The sequence below is a fragment of the Electrona antarctica genome (assembly GCF_951216825.1).
Source record: "Electrona antarctica genome assembly, chromosome: 6".
NCBI classification, from domain to species: domain Eukaryota; kingdom Metazoa; phylum Chordata; class Actinopteri; order Myctophiformes; family Myctophidae; genus Electrona; species Electrona antarctica.
The window spans coordinates 16,869,982-16,887,971 of NC_136811.1; the positions used below are offsets into that span (position 1 = coordinate 16,869,982).

Sequence of the window (17,990 nt, forward strand, 5' to 3'; positions counted from 1 at the left end):
ATCCAATCAGGAGAGATAATTCATGTAGGATACAGGATAAACAAGTCAAATTAGAAGTGATGAAAAGTTAACTAAACTATGAAATCTATTTTGATAAAAGGGTTCTCTCTCTGAAACTGGTAACCCGCCGGAAAAGGTATTTTCTAAAGAACAACTGTAGAGATGGGGAGACGGAGAACATGTTTTAGCCAATAAATATACAATTAGACAGAGTTCAGTGTTATGATTTGAATTATGAACAAAATAACACCATTTTTATTTTATATACCTGAATATTGCAGTTAGATTTCAGCAGAGGTGGCTTGTTTAAATAGCTAATGCAAGGGCACATCACTTCAACAGGAATACCTAATCAATGGCACTGTGCCATCTCAAGTAACCTACGTTTCTAGCTCATACCAGCAATTCTTGGCACGGTGTGCCGACTTCTCATATTTGTTGTGCACTGAAAATAGCTGAAAGCACAACATATTGGGAACTTGTATATCTGCTGTTTTGGTGTGTGCACCACTGGTATGCAACTAGTTAGGCCTCATTTCAATTGAAATAGGTGAAACATAGTTTAGGCCTCCTCTACAGAGAAGATAAATAAATGCAATGAAATATATTTAATCGAATGGGCAAGAGTATTCAAAACATGTTTTTATTTCTACAGTCAAAAACAAAAAAAATATATGAAAATATAAACATCTTTTCCATTTTTGCAAGAGAGATCTGAGATGTTGGAGCATGCAGTAGTTGGCTTTCTAAAAAATAAAACTTGGTATTCCTGCTAATCTGCAGGTTATTATGTAATGCTTGTTAAATAAGTGAGATGTTACAGTAATAAATTAGGACCAACAAATGCTTTACATTACACTTGTGAACAAACAAAAACTTAAATCAATACTGCAGCCAGGATAATGTATACATTGTCTATCAAACATCCAGTTTGATAGACACTAATGATTGAACGCTATAGCGTTCAGTCATTAGTGTCTATCAAACTGGACGTTAGCTGCATAATCAAACTTGACATATAAAGTCTGCCATGCTTTTGGAGCAGTGATTCTCAAATGTTTTAATCTCAAAGACTCCGATAACTCAGAGTTACAGACCTTTAAGGGTCTGTTTGGAACCCCCTAGGGTCCCCGGACGCCATTTTGAGAACCACCGTTCTGCCAAATCTACATAAACCTGCCTGCTACAACTAATTTAAGTGGAAATCATTCAGTAACCTGGTTTACAACAGTGTAAAGGCCTTAACTAGCCAAGTCACCAAGCCAAGACAAAGTAGCCATAACAGTCAAAAGGCAAGGAATGTATTGATTGTTTTGTTGCTTGATAGACCAAGTAAGATCACGTCAAAAAGAGAAACGGTGGTGGGTACAGCGCTTTGTGGTGACTTGGTCTAAATGCATTGGTATTGTGGCTGTAACAGCAGCACAGAAAAGGCACATGTTGACTTTCAGTCATTGAAAGAGAGCCTAAAAAAAGAAAAGAAAGAATTGACATTCATAGAGCCGTTTTCGGACGGTCCCTTTGACCGCAGTAGGCCTATTGGTGTCAGTTGCTTTAGTACTCTAGCCCCAATATGTAAAATCCTCTGAGACTGTACATTTGTACACACCGAGTTAAATTAAACAAGGGTTACAAATGGATACATCGACACTGAGGATTTGTAATCTGAACCATCGTTACTCCAACCGACATCACAATCCAACGTTACAGTGTCCACCATTTTAAATAATGGCTCGTCAGTAACATTACCCGGTCTATTAGGGCCGTTCACAACAAGCACTAACAATAACTAGATTGTCTTGGTTATAGTTATGTGAACTCCGCCATCTACTTCGTTTATAGTTCTCGTGCTTGGTGTGCGAAACGGCCCGAAGGTCACTCAAAAAATACAGATCAAAATATTTTCAGTTGATTGTCAACCACATCCTGGTTTATCTTCCCCCTAAGAGGGAAAGTAAGGTTTAAAATAAATTACATAGGTTCATAGTTGCACAAATGCCCGCTCACTAGAACGATGTGGACGAGTGTTTGCCAACAGACACAAAAATGTCATGACAATGAATAAAAAAATGAAAATAACACCCCAGACACACAACCTACATACTGCTACAAATATCAAGTATTAAGAGTTCAGCTTCCACTGATTGCCAAATCTTGCGGAGTTTAGCGTTGTGACAAGGATAATGACCAGTGGATGAAGAGACGTCCCATTTTGAGCCTCTGTTCCGTCCCAAATCAGAATCAAGTCCTCTGTCTGTCATTCATTTACTGGTCACTGGCATTCTTCTAGAAGAGCGATTCTCAAACATGTTCATGTCAAGGAGCCCCAAACGGATCTGTACCTGGCCACAGAACCCCAAGCCCCAAATATTTTGTGACTGGGACAGTCACAAATTACGTTGCGTGTTAAAATGTTTTAAAAATGTTTTTGAAAATAGCCGATGCATATAGTGTTAAAGTTGTTAAAACAGATTTTGACACCATGTTAAACTCTTTTTTGCTGGACCCCACTTTGAGAACCACTTGCTCTAGGAGGAGCTTTGAGTTGATAGGGTTTTTCGTTTCCAGGAGGATGGACTACTGGGTATTGCAGTTCTCTCCCATGTCCTGTGCATAGCGGTCAGACACTATGGAAGGAGGACTACTGGGTAATGCAGTTCTCTCCCATGTCCTGTGCATATAGCGGTCAGACACTATGGAAGGAGGACTTCTGGGTAATGCAGTTCTCTCCCATGTCCTGTGCATAGCGGTCAGACACTATGGCAGGAGGACTACTGGGTAATGCAGTTCTCTCCCATGTCCTGTGCATAGCGGTCAGACACTATGGTACGCAGTTCCTCCACGTCTTGTCGGAGCAGCCGGGCGTCTGCCAGCTTCTTCTGCAACACCTCTGGACTCAGCCAGTCCTCCACACATGCTTCAATGGGAGGGGGTGCTGCGGAGAGAACACAGCATTCACTTCATTGATTACATTTATTGTATTCATCTTATTTCTTTCAGCATTGATTTAGAACATATCAGGGCTGTACCAGACGCATAAATGTCAAGAAGTCAAATCTGATCTGGTAGTTGAATCAATCAACAATGACACAGACCATGGTGATCAAAGCCGGTACGCAACGGTTTTGAGGTATGCCAATGGAATATGTACGATATTCTTGTAGGAAAGCAAGAACCCATGTGACAAGATTACTGTGATTTTACGACGACTTGTTGTGCTTCCTACGCCTCTTACCCGTTTGAAAAATCCACAGTAAACCATGACGTCTAGTGGCTGAATGCTATAATGCAGGGGGTCCTCAGAGAGAGACTACGGGGGGCCACCAAATGTTTTGTGTGATAGGACCTTTTTTTTTAACAATAACCACTTGAACCCTAGAATTCCTTTTTCCGAAGGGAACATTGGCCGGAAATAGCAGATCTATAAGCTTGTAGTTCTTAGTATTGAGGGTTTAAGTGGTCAACTTTCTGAAAACAATCAAACACTGATGATAGTGCTGTCAAACAAATCTATGAAGCCATCTTTGAAATCTACAAAAACGTTTAAAAGTTTTTGTAATTTCAAAAAAAAATTAGGTTTTCTGAGCTCAATTGCACCCAAAAACCCTGAACTTTTAACATTCAGTACATTTTCTGTGGTTTTCTGGCTCAAACAAGTGCTCTGCTTTCCTGCCGTTTGTGATGTAAGAGCCAGCAAATCCCATATATGTCAATGGGATTTGCCAGCAGATGTCACTGTTTTCACAGTTTTGCCTGTTTTCATTGCACCTAAAAAGGCTTCCAAACCCCAGAGAAAACTCCAGACCACAGAACATCCACTGAATGTTCAAAGTTCAGGTTTTTTGGGTGTAATTGAGGTCATAAAACCAGAAAAAGGTATGATTTTTTTTTGTCACAAAACCTTTAATCTGCAACATAATGTTATACAATATGTAGCGCTTCATCTCTCTCTTCGCTAAGGTGTCCTTGGCCAGAAAAATATTGAAGACAGCAAAGAAAAACATTCAATGGAGGAGCTTTAGTCACTTACGGGTGATGCCGAGCAGCAGGGAGAGGTTGGGGTCTCGTCCCTGTGCTCTCTGGGTCAGCACGTTGCACAGGGAGCGCAGGTCACCAAGGCACGACGACATCTCCCCATGCAGCCTCTGGGTGAGGCGAGCACCGCTCGGCTGCATGGTGCTGCCGGAGGCCTGGGTCAGGTTCAGGTTCCTCCACTCTGGATCTCCCATCTGCTCCTGCAGGGTCAGGTTCTGGTCCAGCAGCTCCTGGTTCTGCCCCGACAGCTGAAATGCACACGTCGAGGTCAACACAGTGTCACAGTTCATGTTTGTGTGTGTGTTTGTATGTGTGTTTGCGTGCATACTTGTATTACTATATTTTTGAGGGCCAAGTGCCCCCAGAAGTATAGCAGAACTTATTTTTTTTATCTTTTTGCAATTTAGGCATTTAGCAGACGCTCTTAATCCAGAGCGATTTACAGTAAGCAAGAACAACACATGGTAATACATCAAATACATACAAAGAGTGGAAGTGTAAACTATGCGTATACACTAGAGTTCTATGTCTACATGTCTGAATTGCATAAGTTGAGCCTGTAAGGTTGTCGAGGCTAGGGCAAGTGCTACGGGCTAAAATGGGCTAAGATGAACATTGGGAGGGAATTTTGACCGGTCCTCATAAGAGAAATGGGCATTTAGAGGTTAGGTTTAAGGGTTAGGGTTAGATTTATTGCCTGATTTATACTAGGTGTCATGCACCGAAAATAGCAAAATACTGTATAAATGGCATTCATAAAATTGCCATTCTGAAATGTTTATGTTCTCACAAATAAAGTAATACAAACATGAGTGTGTGTGCGCGTGTCTCTCTCACCTCCTTCATGGCTGTGCGGAGCTGCTGCAGACTCTGTTCTTTGGCATTCACCTCCTCTCTCAGAGCTTGGGAGCTGATCTCCTCCTGGGAAAGCTGCTCCTCCAAGTTCTGCTCAAAACGCACAATCATACCAATTTTTATGATCATACTTCATACCAAATGTAGATGAACTTCACATGGAAGAATACAATACGTACCCTGATCTGAGCCCCAAGCTGTTCCATCATCCTCAGCTGTTTCTCAATGACCTGCAAGGAGAGGAATCAGGATTTTTTTAGACTACATTTCTTTGGAAAAGCATTGTGGTTTCTATAACATAACTATTGCATCACATTTAGGGGGCCGTGTCCAGTGACTGTCCACAGAAGTTTATTTTTATTTTTATGCTGCCAGCACTTTTATGCTCTGCATTTCTATGGTAAAGACGCGCTTCGCAACACAGAGCATCGTGTTTGAGCACTCTCTGCATTCAGAGTTTTAATTTTTTTTTTCAGCATGCACCAAAGTTGTAAAATCAGGCGTTACAACTTACAACACCAAAACACATTTTCATCTGCAAAATCACCTCTAGATTTAGTCGAGTAAATATTATATTTAGTCAACTAAAACTAAAACACTTGTGCCATGTCAGGGTTTTTTCATGTGGTCGGACCTTCTTCAGTCTGTGCTGCTCCTCTCTCAGGACAGCGTTCTCTGCTCTGAACGTCTCCACATCCAGGGAGGGCAGCCGGGCTCCGTCCTCCAGACCCTCCTGCACACGCTCCTGCAAACTGAACAAAACACAACCGTTGCATTTAACCCAGTGGGCCGCAAAAGGTTTTCATTTCAAGGATTTTTGCCAAAGAGATTTGGTGTAGAGGGGAAAAAGGGAGGGCCCCAAGGATAGAACCCTGGAGGACCCCAGTCAAAGAAGTATATAGGTTGATGCACTGTTACTGAACGGTATACTGTATAAATGGATTTTAGTGGATGTGGTGCGTGTGCCTTCTCTGCCATAATTGGTAGCCACTACAGGACACACGGTTACTTATACCTATAGAGTACTGAGTGTGATATGCTTATTGTATCATGATGTACACATCATGATTTTGTGAATGTAACTTTACTGTACCTTAATATTTGTGTCCATGTATGCTCTCCTTTTTGCGGACATGAATAAATTGCTAAAATGTGTGTGTGTGTGTGTGTGTTCTTGTACTTGGTAACGGTGGCCAGCAGCTCTCTCTCCCTGCATCTCTGTTCGTCCAGCAGCGAGTCCTTCTCTCTGGTCAGTGAGCGAGCCTCTTCCAGACACACCTCCAGCTCCCTCACCTTGCCCTGCAGGTGGGCCGCCCGCTGCTCCACGTCCAGCAGCTGAACACAAAAAAACGGTCAGTCTCCATATATCGTTGTCAAGCAGAAGGAACCTCTCATAACTTAACTTTGTGTTTTCCCCCCCCGTAAATTAAAGCCCTACTTGATCCCAGAAGTGCACAACTCTTGCTGTCCCGAGTGCGGCCAGTGAGAACGGCTGCATTCATTACCATTAATAAATGGTGCATTTATATAGCGACAAGAGAACACCAGGATGCGATCCATGACGACGGAGCGACCAGAGAACACCAGAGCCACTGACCTGTTTGTTCTGCCGCTGGTAGTCCTCCATGGTGGGCAGGTCGGCCAGGTATCTCTCCAGAGTCTCAATGCGTTGCTGCCGCTCTCTGTTCTGCTCCGTTTCCTTCTGACACTTCTTCTTCAGGTTGTTGATGTGCTTGTCCCGACTGCGGATCTGCAAACACACAGCCAAACGACGGCATTATGGTCAACGGTCATGTGCTCTCAGCGGCATTAACAACGGTCAATCTGGTGTATAGTAAGCGTCCCATTTTGGCCATGTCATAATAGGTGAACATTTCCAAAAATATTAAGCCGATCTATAAGCATACAATGTGACGCATCTTGTAGATCGGCTATTTTCGCTATTCAAATCAGTCAAATTTTTTCCGGGAATAGAACGTGAAGAATAGAGACGGAAAGAAAATCAATTAAACATTTTCCCATAAATACTTGCATTTAGGGATTAAATGGTGATGAAAACCTAAGCTGATTTTGCTGTCGTTTAAAAACTTGGAAGGCTGCATTAAAGCTGACCATAATGTACTAACTAATAGTACTAAAACTAATACAATGCAGCTAATACAATTAATTAAAGCATGTGTATTTGAATGATCAATCAATCGATTGTGTGCCGGCTTGGGTCAGTGGAACTAATGAAGTACTATTTATCGATATCACAATGCAGACTTTTCCATTTTATCGGTATCACAATAAGAATTTGTCAATTAAGGCCTATTCATACTCTAGTTTTCGGTGATGAGATGACCACCGAAACCGAAAAGGTGGTCACCTCATCACCTAAAACTGGAGTATGAATATGCCTTTAAGGTTTCAAAGAAATACCATGCCTTTTTTCTACTAAAAGCGGGAAAGCATTCATGTAATTTTAGATTTTAGCGTTGGCCATTCAAAAATGGCAGATCTACAAGCTCGCAGCGCGTCACAACCTTCCATTTTTTTTTTAAATCTTCAAAGTGTCAGAACTACTGATTTAGTAGGCATTTGTAGAATCGCGCATCAGGTCTTAATGGGTTTAACGCTATGATATCAGTTGAAATGACGTGTGCCGACCCTCTCTTCCTGCTTCCTCAGCTCCTCTACGTGCCGGTCGGCGCTCTCCTTCAGGCTGTCGGTCAGGCGGCGCGTCTCTGCCTCCACGGAGCCCAGCCGCCGCTCCGCCTCGGCCTTCTCCTGAGCCGCGCAGTCCGTCCGCTCAGCAAACTGAGCCCTCAGGAACGCATTCTCCCGCTGAGCCTCCTGTAACATGACCAGGCATTAGGAGAGGAGAGGTTACCATGAACTTTTCCACCCGGCGCCGTACGTTTTGACGCCTGTGTTTAAGAATACACACACGCTGTAAATCTGTTCTGCACAACGTGTGACTGTACTCTGTGGTGGACAAGCCCTGAGCTAGTGTCAAAGTATATGTAGAATGATACTCCATGTCAAAATATTACTCCACAAATATAACGTTTCTCAACAAAGTACTTGTACTTTGTTGTACTTGAGTTAAAGTACTGGCTCTAACTCTGAAGTATTGAAAAGTACAAAAATATTTCAGTATTCAAAATACAACTTACAAAGTACATTTTTCTTTTTAATATTGCAATGTAGACATTTAACGGAATTTTAGTCTAGAAAATAGCCGATCTACAAGCTCACAATGTGTACATTAAGGGGTTCATAATGTAGTACGTTTTGTAAATGGGGGTCCTGCTGTTCCACATACTGCCAACCAGGTGAAGATATCACAGATTGAGGGTTAAACCTTGGCTTTTATATGAAATATCCGAGACCACTAAGATTTTATGGAAGATGCTTCTGAACATTTTGCTAGTTTGACCACTTCAAATGCTCCGATCTTAAATTAATTACCCAAAATATCCCATCTACAAGCTCTCAATGTGCCGAGAGCCTGTAGCTCGGCTATTTTTGCTGTGCAACATGCATGCATGGAAGATATGCTGGCTTCTATGGAACCCAAATTAATTTAACCCATTTTGGGCGGGAACCCCTTTTGGTGTAAGCATTATGTTGTGCTTTAGCTATTGAAAAATAGCAGATCTACAAGCTCATAGCGTGCCACCGAGTGGCGCGCTACGAGCTTGTAGGTCTGCTATTTTTGAAAAATCGAAGAACGACTGACATAGAAACATGGCTTTTTCAGAAAACTGTCAGGATTTAGAAGACATTTATAGAATCGTTCCCAGGTCAAAATGACTTTAACCCATGTCCACGGCAGCTCACCTGCAGGCGGAGCATGCACATGTCTGCGTAGGATGCGCCGCGCCCCAGGAGGGCTCCGTGGACCTGCAGCTCGCTTTCTCTCAGCCGCTGTTCCAGCTGGGCCATGTGCTGCTTCTGTCTGCAACACAACCAGTGTTGAAAAAAGCACTTTTTTAAAGTAAAAGTCCGCTATTCAAAATGTACTTTAGTAAAAGTATGGGCATCAAAATATATTTAAAAGTACCAAAAGTAAAAGTACTCCTTATGCGGAATTCTCATTTTAAGTTTTCAAAATGTATAAAACACTTTAGAAAATAGACGATCAAAAAGCGCACAACACGTTGCATTTAGATCTTTAAAATGTTGCAGTGGTTAATGTACCGTATGTTTTGTAATAAAAATCCAAATCTACAAAGTAACTAGTAACAAATGTTTTCAAATAATGGTAGTGGAGGAAACAGACAAAGAGCAAAGCCAAACATTTTCGTACAAAGAGAGTAGCACAAAAGTAGCAAGAATAGCCATTTTGGCCAATGATTGAAAGTGGTTACGTTTGTCTGTGGGTTTTGTAAATATTGAATCAATAAAAAAGTAATAAGAGCTTAGTGTGACTATATAACTACAGTGCATTGAATGCAGGTATTTCCTAAAAGGTAACCGTTTTGGACAGCGACAAATGACAATATAATATTTGGAGATCTGTAAATATTGGCTCATTCTCACTAATGTAGTGCGTTTACCTGTCTATGACAAGCTCCTTCTCCTTCAACAAACCCTCGTTGGCTTTGACCAGAGAGTCCCACTTTCCAGGCTCCAAATGTGGGGAGGGGGCGTACACAGAAGAGAACTGGCCCACCCCAGCATTCATTAACTATGAACAAAAAACAACAACATGCATTTTCAGTACATGTGCAGTGAATAGGGATTAAGCAATATAACATGTATTTCTACTTTGACCCATTCTAATACTTTTAATTTAATAAAAAATGACTGAAATCAGTCGTGGCGACTGATAACTTTAGTCCATGAATGTAGAATGTAAAGTAAAAACCCACAGTGAATGGCCTCAAAAGACATTCATTCATTACTACATTTGCATAGTGTATACACTGGTTAATGTATTCACTCCCCCATGCTGTAGTGGAGAGTACGAGAACGTTCATAGTAAAAGGTTAATGTATGACGGAATTTCACCCAGTGACTGGTGCAAGATGATACTGTCATACAAACATACTGATTATTATTAAGCATATTTATACCCACACACACCCCACAGCAAACGTTAAGACTAGTGTACATGTGTTTGAACATATTAGATGTGTAACAAAGTAAATCTGAAACTTCTTCCTCGCAGTCCAAATCAGAATGGAATCTTTTTTATTAGGTCTGAACATTAACCAATAACATTTGAAATGCGTTTAAAATCGGATGTCCAAAGTGTGTGGACACTCAGGCAGTAAAGCCTGAATTCTACTTTGTCCTGTCATGTGACAGTGTTACTCACTAAAAATAGCAGATCTACATTTTCAGATCTAAATCACAATGTGGATAGTCAGTCACTCAACCAGTGGTCCGAGAACCACCCGTGGTACTTGAGGGGGTTCTAGGTTCTACATTACTTAATTTGCAAGAACTGTACACAATTAGAATTGTTATTTTGATCCGCGTTTGCCTTTTATATTTTCTATAGTACCACATGGAATTGTGGACAAAATGTTATTCAACAACAAAATACAGTATTCTACGTTTTGGGTCTTGGAGGCAAAATCTTATCAAATGGTGGTGTGGATCAAATGCCGAATAAATAATGGACCTTTATATGAAAATTGAAAAAAAGTTAAAAACCACTGGTCTAGTAGTCTAAACCTTAATGGCCTGCTCTGCTGTGCTGTGCTGCAACAACACACCTGCATTTGCTCCACTTGCAGACGCAGGCTCTCCAGCTGTTGCTTCTGTTGCTGCTGTTGCTGCTGCTGCTGCCAGCTGGGCAGCTCACCCCCGCATCTGTCCTGCTGCAACAAGGCCTCGTAGCCCTTGGCCCCCGCGTGGTCCCTTAGCAGAGCCTGTGTCTGCAGCCCCAGGGAGCCGGGATAGACTCCGGCCGACGCAGCCATGCCGGGGTGGCCGCCTCTCTGAACGCAGCCAGGGTCAGACGTTCCCGGCCTGGCCTCGGGGAGGACCTTATAGGAATGCTCCATGCCTGCTCCTCTGTACGTGTCCGAGACACACTCCGTCGAGTCGAGCCCGGTCATCTGCAACCTGAGTCGGACGTCGGGGCACAGACTCCCGAGCAGAGCCGACTGGTTCATTGTGGGCTCCATGGCAGGAGTGTCGAACCTCGCCTCGCCAAAATGCGTCTGGTCGCCCATGGGGAACAGAGAGTGGTCCAGGCCGTTGACCAGGCTGCGGTACCGGCTCAGGCAGTCTGGTTTGGGTCCCAGGCGATCCGCTCCCACGCCCGACTGTGCGTCCAGGTTGGGCGAGGACGCCGATTTGGAGAGAGAGGACTTGGAGCTAGGGCTGTCAGTCAGAATCATGAAATTTGTAGTTAATGATTGTCACACAAAGAAATGACTGACGATGGCCGGTACTGATAATCAAAATAAATAATGTACCAAGGCCAAAACAGGCTAAGCATTTAATACCACACACACAGTTATGTTAAAAAATAGCCAATTTACAGGCTATTTTCGCTCTATTTCAACAGTAATTGGTACAGTTAAATACACACATGTAGACACACATTCACATTGCTCAACAAAACTAGAGCAGGTTGCCTATGTATAGTAGCAAGGAAGTCCATTTACTCTATTTTCAGGTAGTTATGTCTTATGTGGACTAGTAGCAACAGCAGAGTGTATGGACTTAGTGTCCCTATTCTGGGGTGAACATTCAGCAAATATTGCAACAAGCTCCAATTTTCAGCACAGATATTTGGTGTAGAGAGGGGGGGGGGGACATTAGGGGGCCTAGACTAGACCCACTGGATAAAGTGGTTAGCAAGTAGCAACAAACCAGACCATGACCTAGAAGTAGACCAATAGTACTAGGAAATCAGTTAGATTAATGAGAAGGATGAAGACGCTAAATAATAAAAACAAGATTTAGTTTTTGGTGAGAGGCTTACTTGGAGCTGGCGCCGCTGGAGGTTCTGGAGCCAGAGGAAGGCCTGTGAGGGTCAGCCTGGGCCTCTTCTGGGATGCGGGGCTTGGATGCCGGTGCTCCGGCCGTGGACGGCATGACATGTGCAGTAGGGATGGGGATCTGACTGCGGATGGGCTGGAAGGAAGGGCTGCTGCGCGTGCTGCAGAAATCTAACAGCCAAAAGTGGGAGTGAAGAGTCAAATCTGGAGTCTTTCTTGCAAACTGTGCAAAAAAACAAATGGAGCACTTCGCCCATTTTCAGCCTTAAGGGCCTTGCAAACGTAAAGTGAGGAACGCAGGCGTTGTTGCCTGGATCAACACAGGTCTCCCCCGGTCTGTTGAAGAGGGGCGCAACAACACAAGCGTAAAAAAAAGCTAAACAGAATCCAGGTCGCGGGGCGTGTGCACGTAACGAGCACGCGCGTAACAAATTCACAGGACGGCGCTCACGTAAATACGCTTGCGTTGACGCACCGCAACTTCTGAGCAAAAACGCAGGTCTCATTGAAAATGAACTATTAGGCGCGTTTTATTGCTCCCCGTTTGCAAGGCCCTTAAACCATCTTCATATAATTGGTCCTCACTAATGCTGATTAGAAAATGGCTCAATTTACATCTGTTCACTTTTCATCTCATTGGAGGGCTGTGGCTGTTGTCACTGGTAGGCAGGTTTCTGAAAAGTTCAAAGCCCTCCTCTAAGACACAGAGTATAGATGACATGATACCATCTTATAATGAGCATTAGGGTGAGGACTGAGGCGTTAGGACCAATTATATGAAGACAGGTTGTAAATGGGTGAAGTGGTCCTTCAAGGGTTTCCATATAACAATTGATTTATCTTAATTGGTACAGTTAAATAATAATTGGTACAGTTAAATACGCACATGTAGACACATTCACATTGCTCAACAAAACTAGAGCAGGTTGCCTATGTATAGTAGCAGGGAAGTCCATTTACTCTATTTTCAGGTGGTTATGTGGACTAGTAGCAAGTAGCAACAGCAGAGTGTATGGACTTAGTGTCCCTATTCTGGGGTGAACATTCAGCAAATATTGCAACAAGCTTGCAATGACCTAGACTAGACCCACTGGATAAAGTGGTTAGCAAGTAGCAACAAACCAGACCATGACCTAGAAGTAGACCAATAGTACTAGGAAATCAAACCATGTAAATAAACTCAGCAGGTAGCCACTTTAAATGCATCAAATGTACAGACCTGTATTACCAGTTTCACCATCTGTGATTTACACAGTACAAGTGATGGTTGGGCTTTTTGCTGCCTGAAGGGTCCTTCATCCTAATAATGCATGACGGGACAACTCCTTGACACCTTACAAGATTAGACAGGCACACACAGTAGACAGCCTGATTCCAAGCGATTTCCATAAAATATGAAGCCTTACAGTCGACTTTCTGTGACTGCACAGTGCACACTCACAGTGCCCTGAAGCAAACAGCAAAGCCAAGCCAAAAACAGCTCAGGTCCACCTGCCACCATGGCACAAACACTCACATTGTTATGTAACGACCACTTAAAAACAGCAGTACAAACCTGACGGACCTGCGCAACACTTCTGACCAGCAGACACTCAGTCCAACACGTTAGCAAACTTAGCCCTGGCATTTTCTTGCATCCGAGGTGGGGAGGTGAGCCGCAGAATGCTTTGAGTCGGCACAGAATTCCTCCCTCTGCATTTCTGGGCGGCACCGAAAGAAATGCAGGGAAGCCCAAAGCTAAAACCTGACTGCCAGACACAGTGGGCAGGCAGGGGCAGTGTGCCCATAGGAGTATTGTCCTAGAGAATGACCAGTCCACCCTGTACCACAGCACTGAGCAACGGCACACACAAACAGGCACACGGAGGAAAGGTTAGCGGTATTTATAGCCCACCACCGCTCAAGTTACAGACAGGATCTGTGGGAGCCGCTTATTTAAGCACCTTGCCCCCTCCCAGTCACACGTCACACACGTGTGTGTGTGTGTGTAATCTGTGTATGTGTGTATGCGTGTGTGTATCTCCAAAAACAACCATGGAGTGAACAGGAGTTTTTGATGGGTTCTTTCAGTCCACGACAGATAGTGCTTAGCAACTACTGGGAGGAATAACAATTAGCAAGCATGAGCAAGACGATTCTGGCAACGACATCGAGTTTCCATGCACAAAAACAAAATGAGGCAAAGACTCAAATGCAAAAGGAGCCCCAAGGCTCAACTGATTTATGGGACTGGCTGCCTGGAACAAGTCTAAACCACTCTGTCAGTGAGGAAACAGCTTGCAATCTGGCACATCTTCCAGTCAACTTATATAAAGTATAGCCTATAAGACTTTTAAACTATTATTTCACCACTTAAACCATCAAGACTCCTTAAAACAGACCCGAGTTGGCTCTGCTTCCTTGTACACCAGAATTAGCCGATCTAAAAGCGTTGAGTTTAAGATTTGCTATTTTGGGCTAATATTCCCAATATGACTGCGCATAACCACATAAACCTAGTCGTACAACAAATATTGAAAGTGAGTTGATGTGAGCTTATAAAACTATTTTCACAACTTATGAAAATGTTACTTTAAAAATAAAGCTCAAAACATGTGAACATTTGATATTTTCCCAAAATATGGACGTCAGGGTTAATGTGTTTACCCCCGCTTACACACAAAAGATAGACTTGGTTAGATGAACCCTTTCAAACTCTGGACTGCACTGTACAACCACACAGCCCATCATTAAAGCTAAAGTAAGACTCAAGACTTGTGTTGCTAAGCGCAGTTATCAATTACAACCCGAGAACCAACAGCAGCATGAGCGTTCTTGACAGTTAGGTAAAACGTAACTACGCCTTGTAAAAAAACAGTTCTCTAAAAGGCATACCGGTACACAAACACCCGTAATAAAAACACTAACGAAAACGACCCACTGATGCAACCTTAATTTGACTCCACATTCAACTCATCCTGTTCCCATTTATAAAAGCCTGGCATTACAGAAACTCTCTGCATGTAACCGGTCACATTATGGGTAAGGGGCAAGTGTTCCCAGTTTCCATTTAGCCATCCAATCCTAGCATCCGCTCTACCCCACACCCTGTCCACCTAATTAGACTATAAACACCAGAGGTATGAACCATAGAGCGATGGGGCCTTTTTGGCTCGGTATATAATCTACCTCTGCAAATCTCCAGAGCATGCCTGGATCATGAGCACATTTCTCACTTTATAAATAGTTAGAGGGACAACAACACAGGCCAGAAGATGATGTTCCCTTTTTCCAATCACAACACAGAAGGGGAGGGGTGTGTGTGTGTGTGTTTTCTCACTGTCTGCATGCAGGGCCAGACAAGACATTCCAAGAATGTTCCCCTCCCTTCCATAGCCTAAGATTTAAATACTGTCCATTTAAAAGTTGATCACACACAACCTGAAGAACTAACAACTACATAGTAATTGCAATTACTGTGTGGGGAAGCCAGCTGTTTTGTCTGACCTTCCTACGTGGCTTCCCAACCTGGGGGTCAGGGCCCCCCTTTGGATCATGTTTCACAAAATGAGCCAGAACTTGATTTCATCCACTTAGTTTCAAACTGGCATCCCAATTTTGTGATGTCAGTCATTGTATATATATGTATATATATATATATATATATATATATATATATATATATATTCAAAGAGTTTTAGAAATAGCAAAATAGCCAATCCACAAGCTTACAGGGTGTGTGTGCTTTGGTTAGTTTAAGAAAGGGGGTCTCCAAGTGGGGGAAAAAGGTTGGGAACCACTGCAGTGTATAATATGACTAGTCCACGGTGAGCCACGGTATACAAGTAAACAGAGAATACGTGTCATCATGGTCTACATGTGACTTTCTTTATTAAGCAGTGCTGAGTGAGGAACAAACAATCCAAGCCAACGATATACACACACAACACGCTGCAGTCAGGCTCAGAGCAAGGATAACATGTCACCTTCTGTGCCGTCAGATGTCGAGGCGCCAAGACCAGTGTCCCCGCTGTCCGCCGTCCCGGGCCGTCTGCCCAGACGGCTTTGGTACTTCTCAGACACCGCTGGCGTCTGCCACTCCAAGTCACAAAACCGCACTAAAAATGTGACACAATGACACAGTTGGTCATTCCAATCACACTATTATATATATAAAAAAAGGCATTTCCAGGAGATGTTGTCTGCAAATCACTCATTGATTGTTAATAATTAACACTACATATTGAAATATATATTTACTTAAATATACCTGTCGGCTTGGTTTCCATGTATCTCTGTGGGGCGGTCATTTCACACGATGTCACCTGACTGCGAAGAGAGGGACAAAAAATGATATAGACTGCATGGCGAGACAGAGACACAAAACAATACTTTTGGATTGTTTGGTTTCGATACTTGAACGGAGAGGGCCACAAACAACCAGGAAAGATCATATTAACTAACTATTATATTACCTTTTACTCCCAGTTTGACATGAACTAGCATTGATGATTTGATAGCTTTAAAAAAAATCTCTGGGACTCCAATCTGCAATTGGTCTATTACATAACACTGACTATTTTAATAATCAGTGTTATGTAATAGACCCATAACGAGTTCATTTGTACCCCTGGTGGTCCCCACACCCGACCTAGAGAAACAGCTAGGGTACCCAGATGTAGTCATCAACCCCAACTTATTTGACCTCACAACATCAGACAGACGTCCTCGATTTAGATGTCTGTGGTGGGCCAACACTCAACAGCAGGCAGCATTAATACCAATAGCACATGTCATTGACTCGTATTACATAATCTGTTGACAAACGTCTTGCGGTCCCATCAGAGAATCAGTACACATTCAATCAGCATGCTAGTGTCTCCTATAATAGATCTAACGGACTACCAAGCACACTGGCAGAGAGGTACACAATGAAAACGTTGATTTAAATGTATCATCGGATGTCTTTGTTAACGCCAGTCAGTCAGAGTCCTGCTGCTGCCAGTGCTAACACTAGAGAGCTACATGGCTAACAAATGCTAGCTGGATAAAAGTTATTGAACGGCTCACATCGTGAGCTTAAAGCTCGTTGTTTACATTTCGGGCTCAGTGGACTTAAAACTTCGATTTAAACTTCGCTGACGAAATAACGCTCTTTTAAAACAGATACGTGTTTATTGTTCCGTTTTAACCCACGTCTTAGCTTTTACAGTTAACGCGATTACTTTAGACCTAAACCAAGGCTAGTACATTTCTACGTTTAATTTGTTTTTGTTTTTAGACCAAGACGCAAACACCCACAACTAGTTGGTAATCGTTATGGAAACGTAATGTCACATTACCTTTCATAAAAACGAGAATGGCGAGAAAGGACAGGAAAATCTCGGGAGCTGAGTGATTGCCAGCTGCTGTTCTGTTCTGTGTGTTCTTCTGTTCTCACCAAGACACCAACTGTAAAAAGCACACACTCTTCTTCAAACAGCCAGTGTGTTTGTTTCATAGTCCAGCGTGTCCCGCACTGCGGTCAACGCTACTCTTGTCCACCCAGTCACGTGATCAGCTGGCAGTTGAGTGATAATAAACAAACGCACCTTGACAACAGACGAACATTTCAAAGTCCCGCCCAGGATTGAAGAGACCTCTGCATAGGGAAACCTTTTACCATTAATTCACAAATCTCAATCTCAATCTCAATCTCAATCTCAATCTCTCTCTCTCTCTCTCTCTCTCTCTCTCTCTCTCTCTCTCTCTCTCTCTCTCTCTCTCTCTCTCTAGGTTTCTTTGACTATGCATGCACATCCTGGTACCACAGCACCTCAAAGGCCCTTAAAACTAGGCTCCAGACTTCCCAAAACAAACTGGTCAGGCTCATACTTGGCCTCACCCCCCGAACCCACCTCACCCCTGCCCACTTTGACAGGCTGGAATGGCTTAGGGTCGACGACAGAGTACAGCATCTTGCAATGGGTCTGGTCCACAAGATTCGATACACCACCAAGATACCCATGTACCTGTCTAGATACTTCCTTAATGTTAACGAAGTCCACACCCACAACACCAGAGGGAGTGCAACGAACCATGTACAACCCAGATTTGGCACACACAAGGGACTAAATTCTTTTCGCTCCTATGCCACCAAAATGTGGAACGCCCTACCAACAGTCATTAAGACAT

General features: G+C 43.1%; 1 protein-coding gene across 2 annotated transcripts; it reads right to left on the minus strand.

The window, feature by feature from the left end:
* Positions 1-593: 593 nt before the first annotated feature.
* cep85 (centrosomal protein 85) lies at positions 594-17,311 on the minus strand. 2 transcript variants are annotated; one of them, XM_079503072.1, is made up of 15 exons: positions 17,159-17,311; positions 16,087-16,145; positions 15,803-15,934; positions 11,822-12,008; positions 10,602-11,214; positions 9,435-9,565; positions 8,716-8,833; positions 7,540-7,725; positions 6,488-6,640; positions 6,071-6,225; positions 5,525-5,642; positions 5,070-5,120; positions 4,873-4,980; positions 4,031-4,283; positions 594-2,935 (listed from the first exon to the last, which is right to left on the minus strand). In XM_079503072.1, exons 2-15 carry the CDS (start codon positions 16,124-16,126, stop codon positions 2,772-2,774), a joined length of 2,409 nt encoding a protein of 802 aa, XP_079359198.1. In that variant the 5' UTR covers positions 16,127-16,145; positions 17,159-17,311; the 3' UTR covers positions 594-2,771. The 2 variants fall into 2 exon arrangements, with proteins under 2 accessions (XP_079359198.1, XP_079359199.1); XM_079503073.1 differs by lacking the exons at positions 15,803-15,934; positions 16,087-16,145; positions 17,159-17,311 and adding an exon at positions 13,393-13,593.
* Positions 17,312-17,990: the final 679 nt, after the last annotated feature.

What these genes read in the sequence shown, in the direction of transcription:
- cep85 (XM_079503072.1), bottom strand. Translation starts at nt 16,126, where the DNA reads ATGACCGCCCCACAGAGATACATGGAAACCAAGCCGACAG. An exon ending in TGAGGAAGCAGGAAGAGAGG is followed by an intron (nt 6,641 to 7,539) that starts GTCGGCACACGT and finishes GTGTGTTTGCAG; the next exon opens with ATCCGCAGTCGGGACAAGCA. An exon ending in ACCAGCGGCAGAACAAACAG is followed by an intron (nt 6,226 to 6,487) that starts GTCAGTGGCTCT and finishes TTTTGTGTTCAG; the next exon opens with CTGCTGGACGTGGAGCAGCG.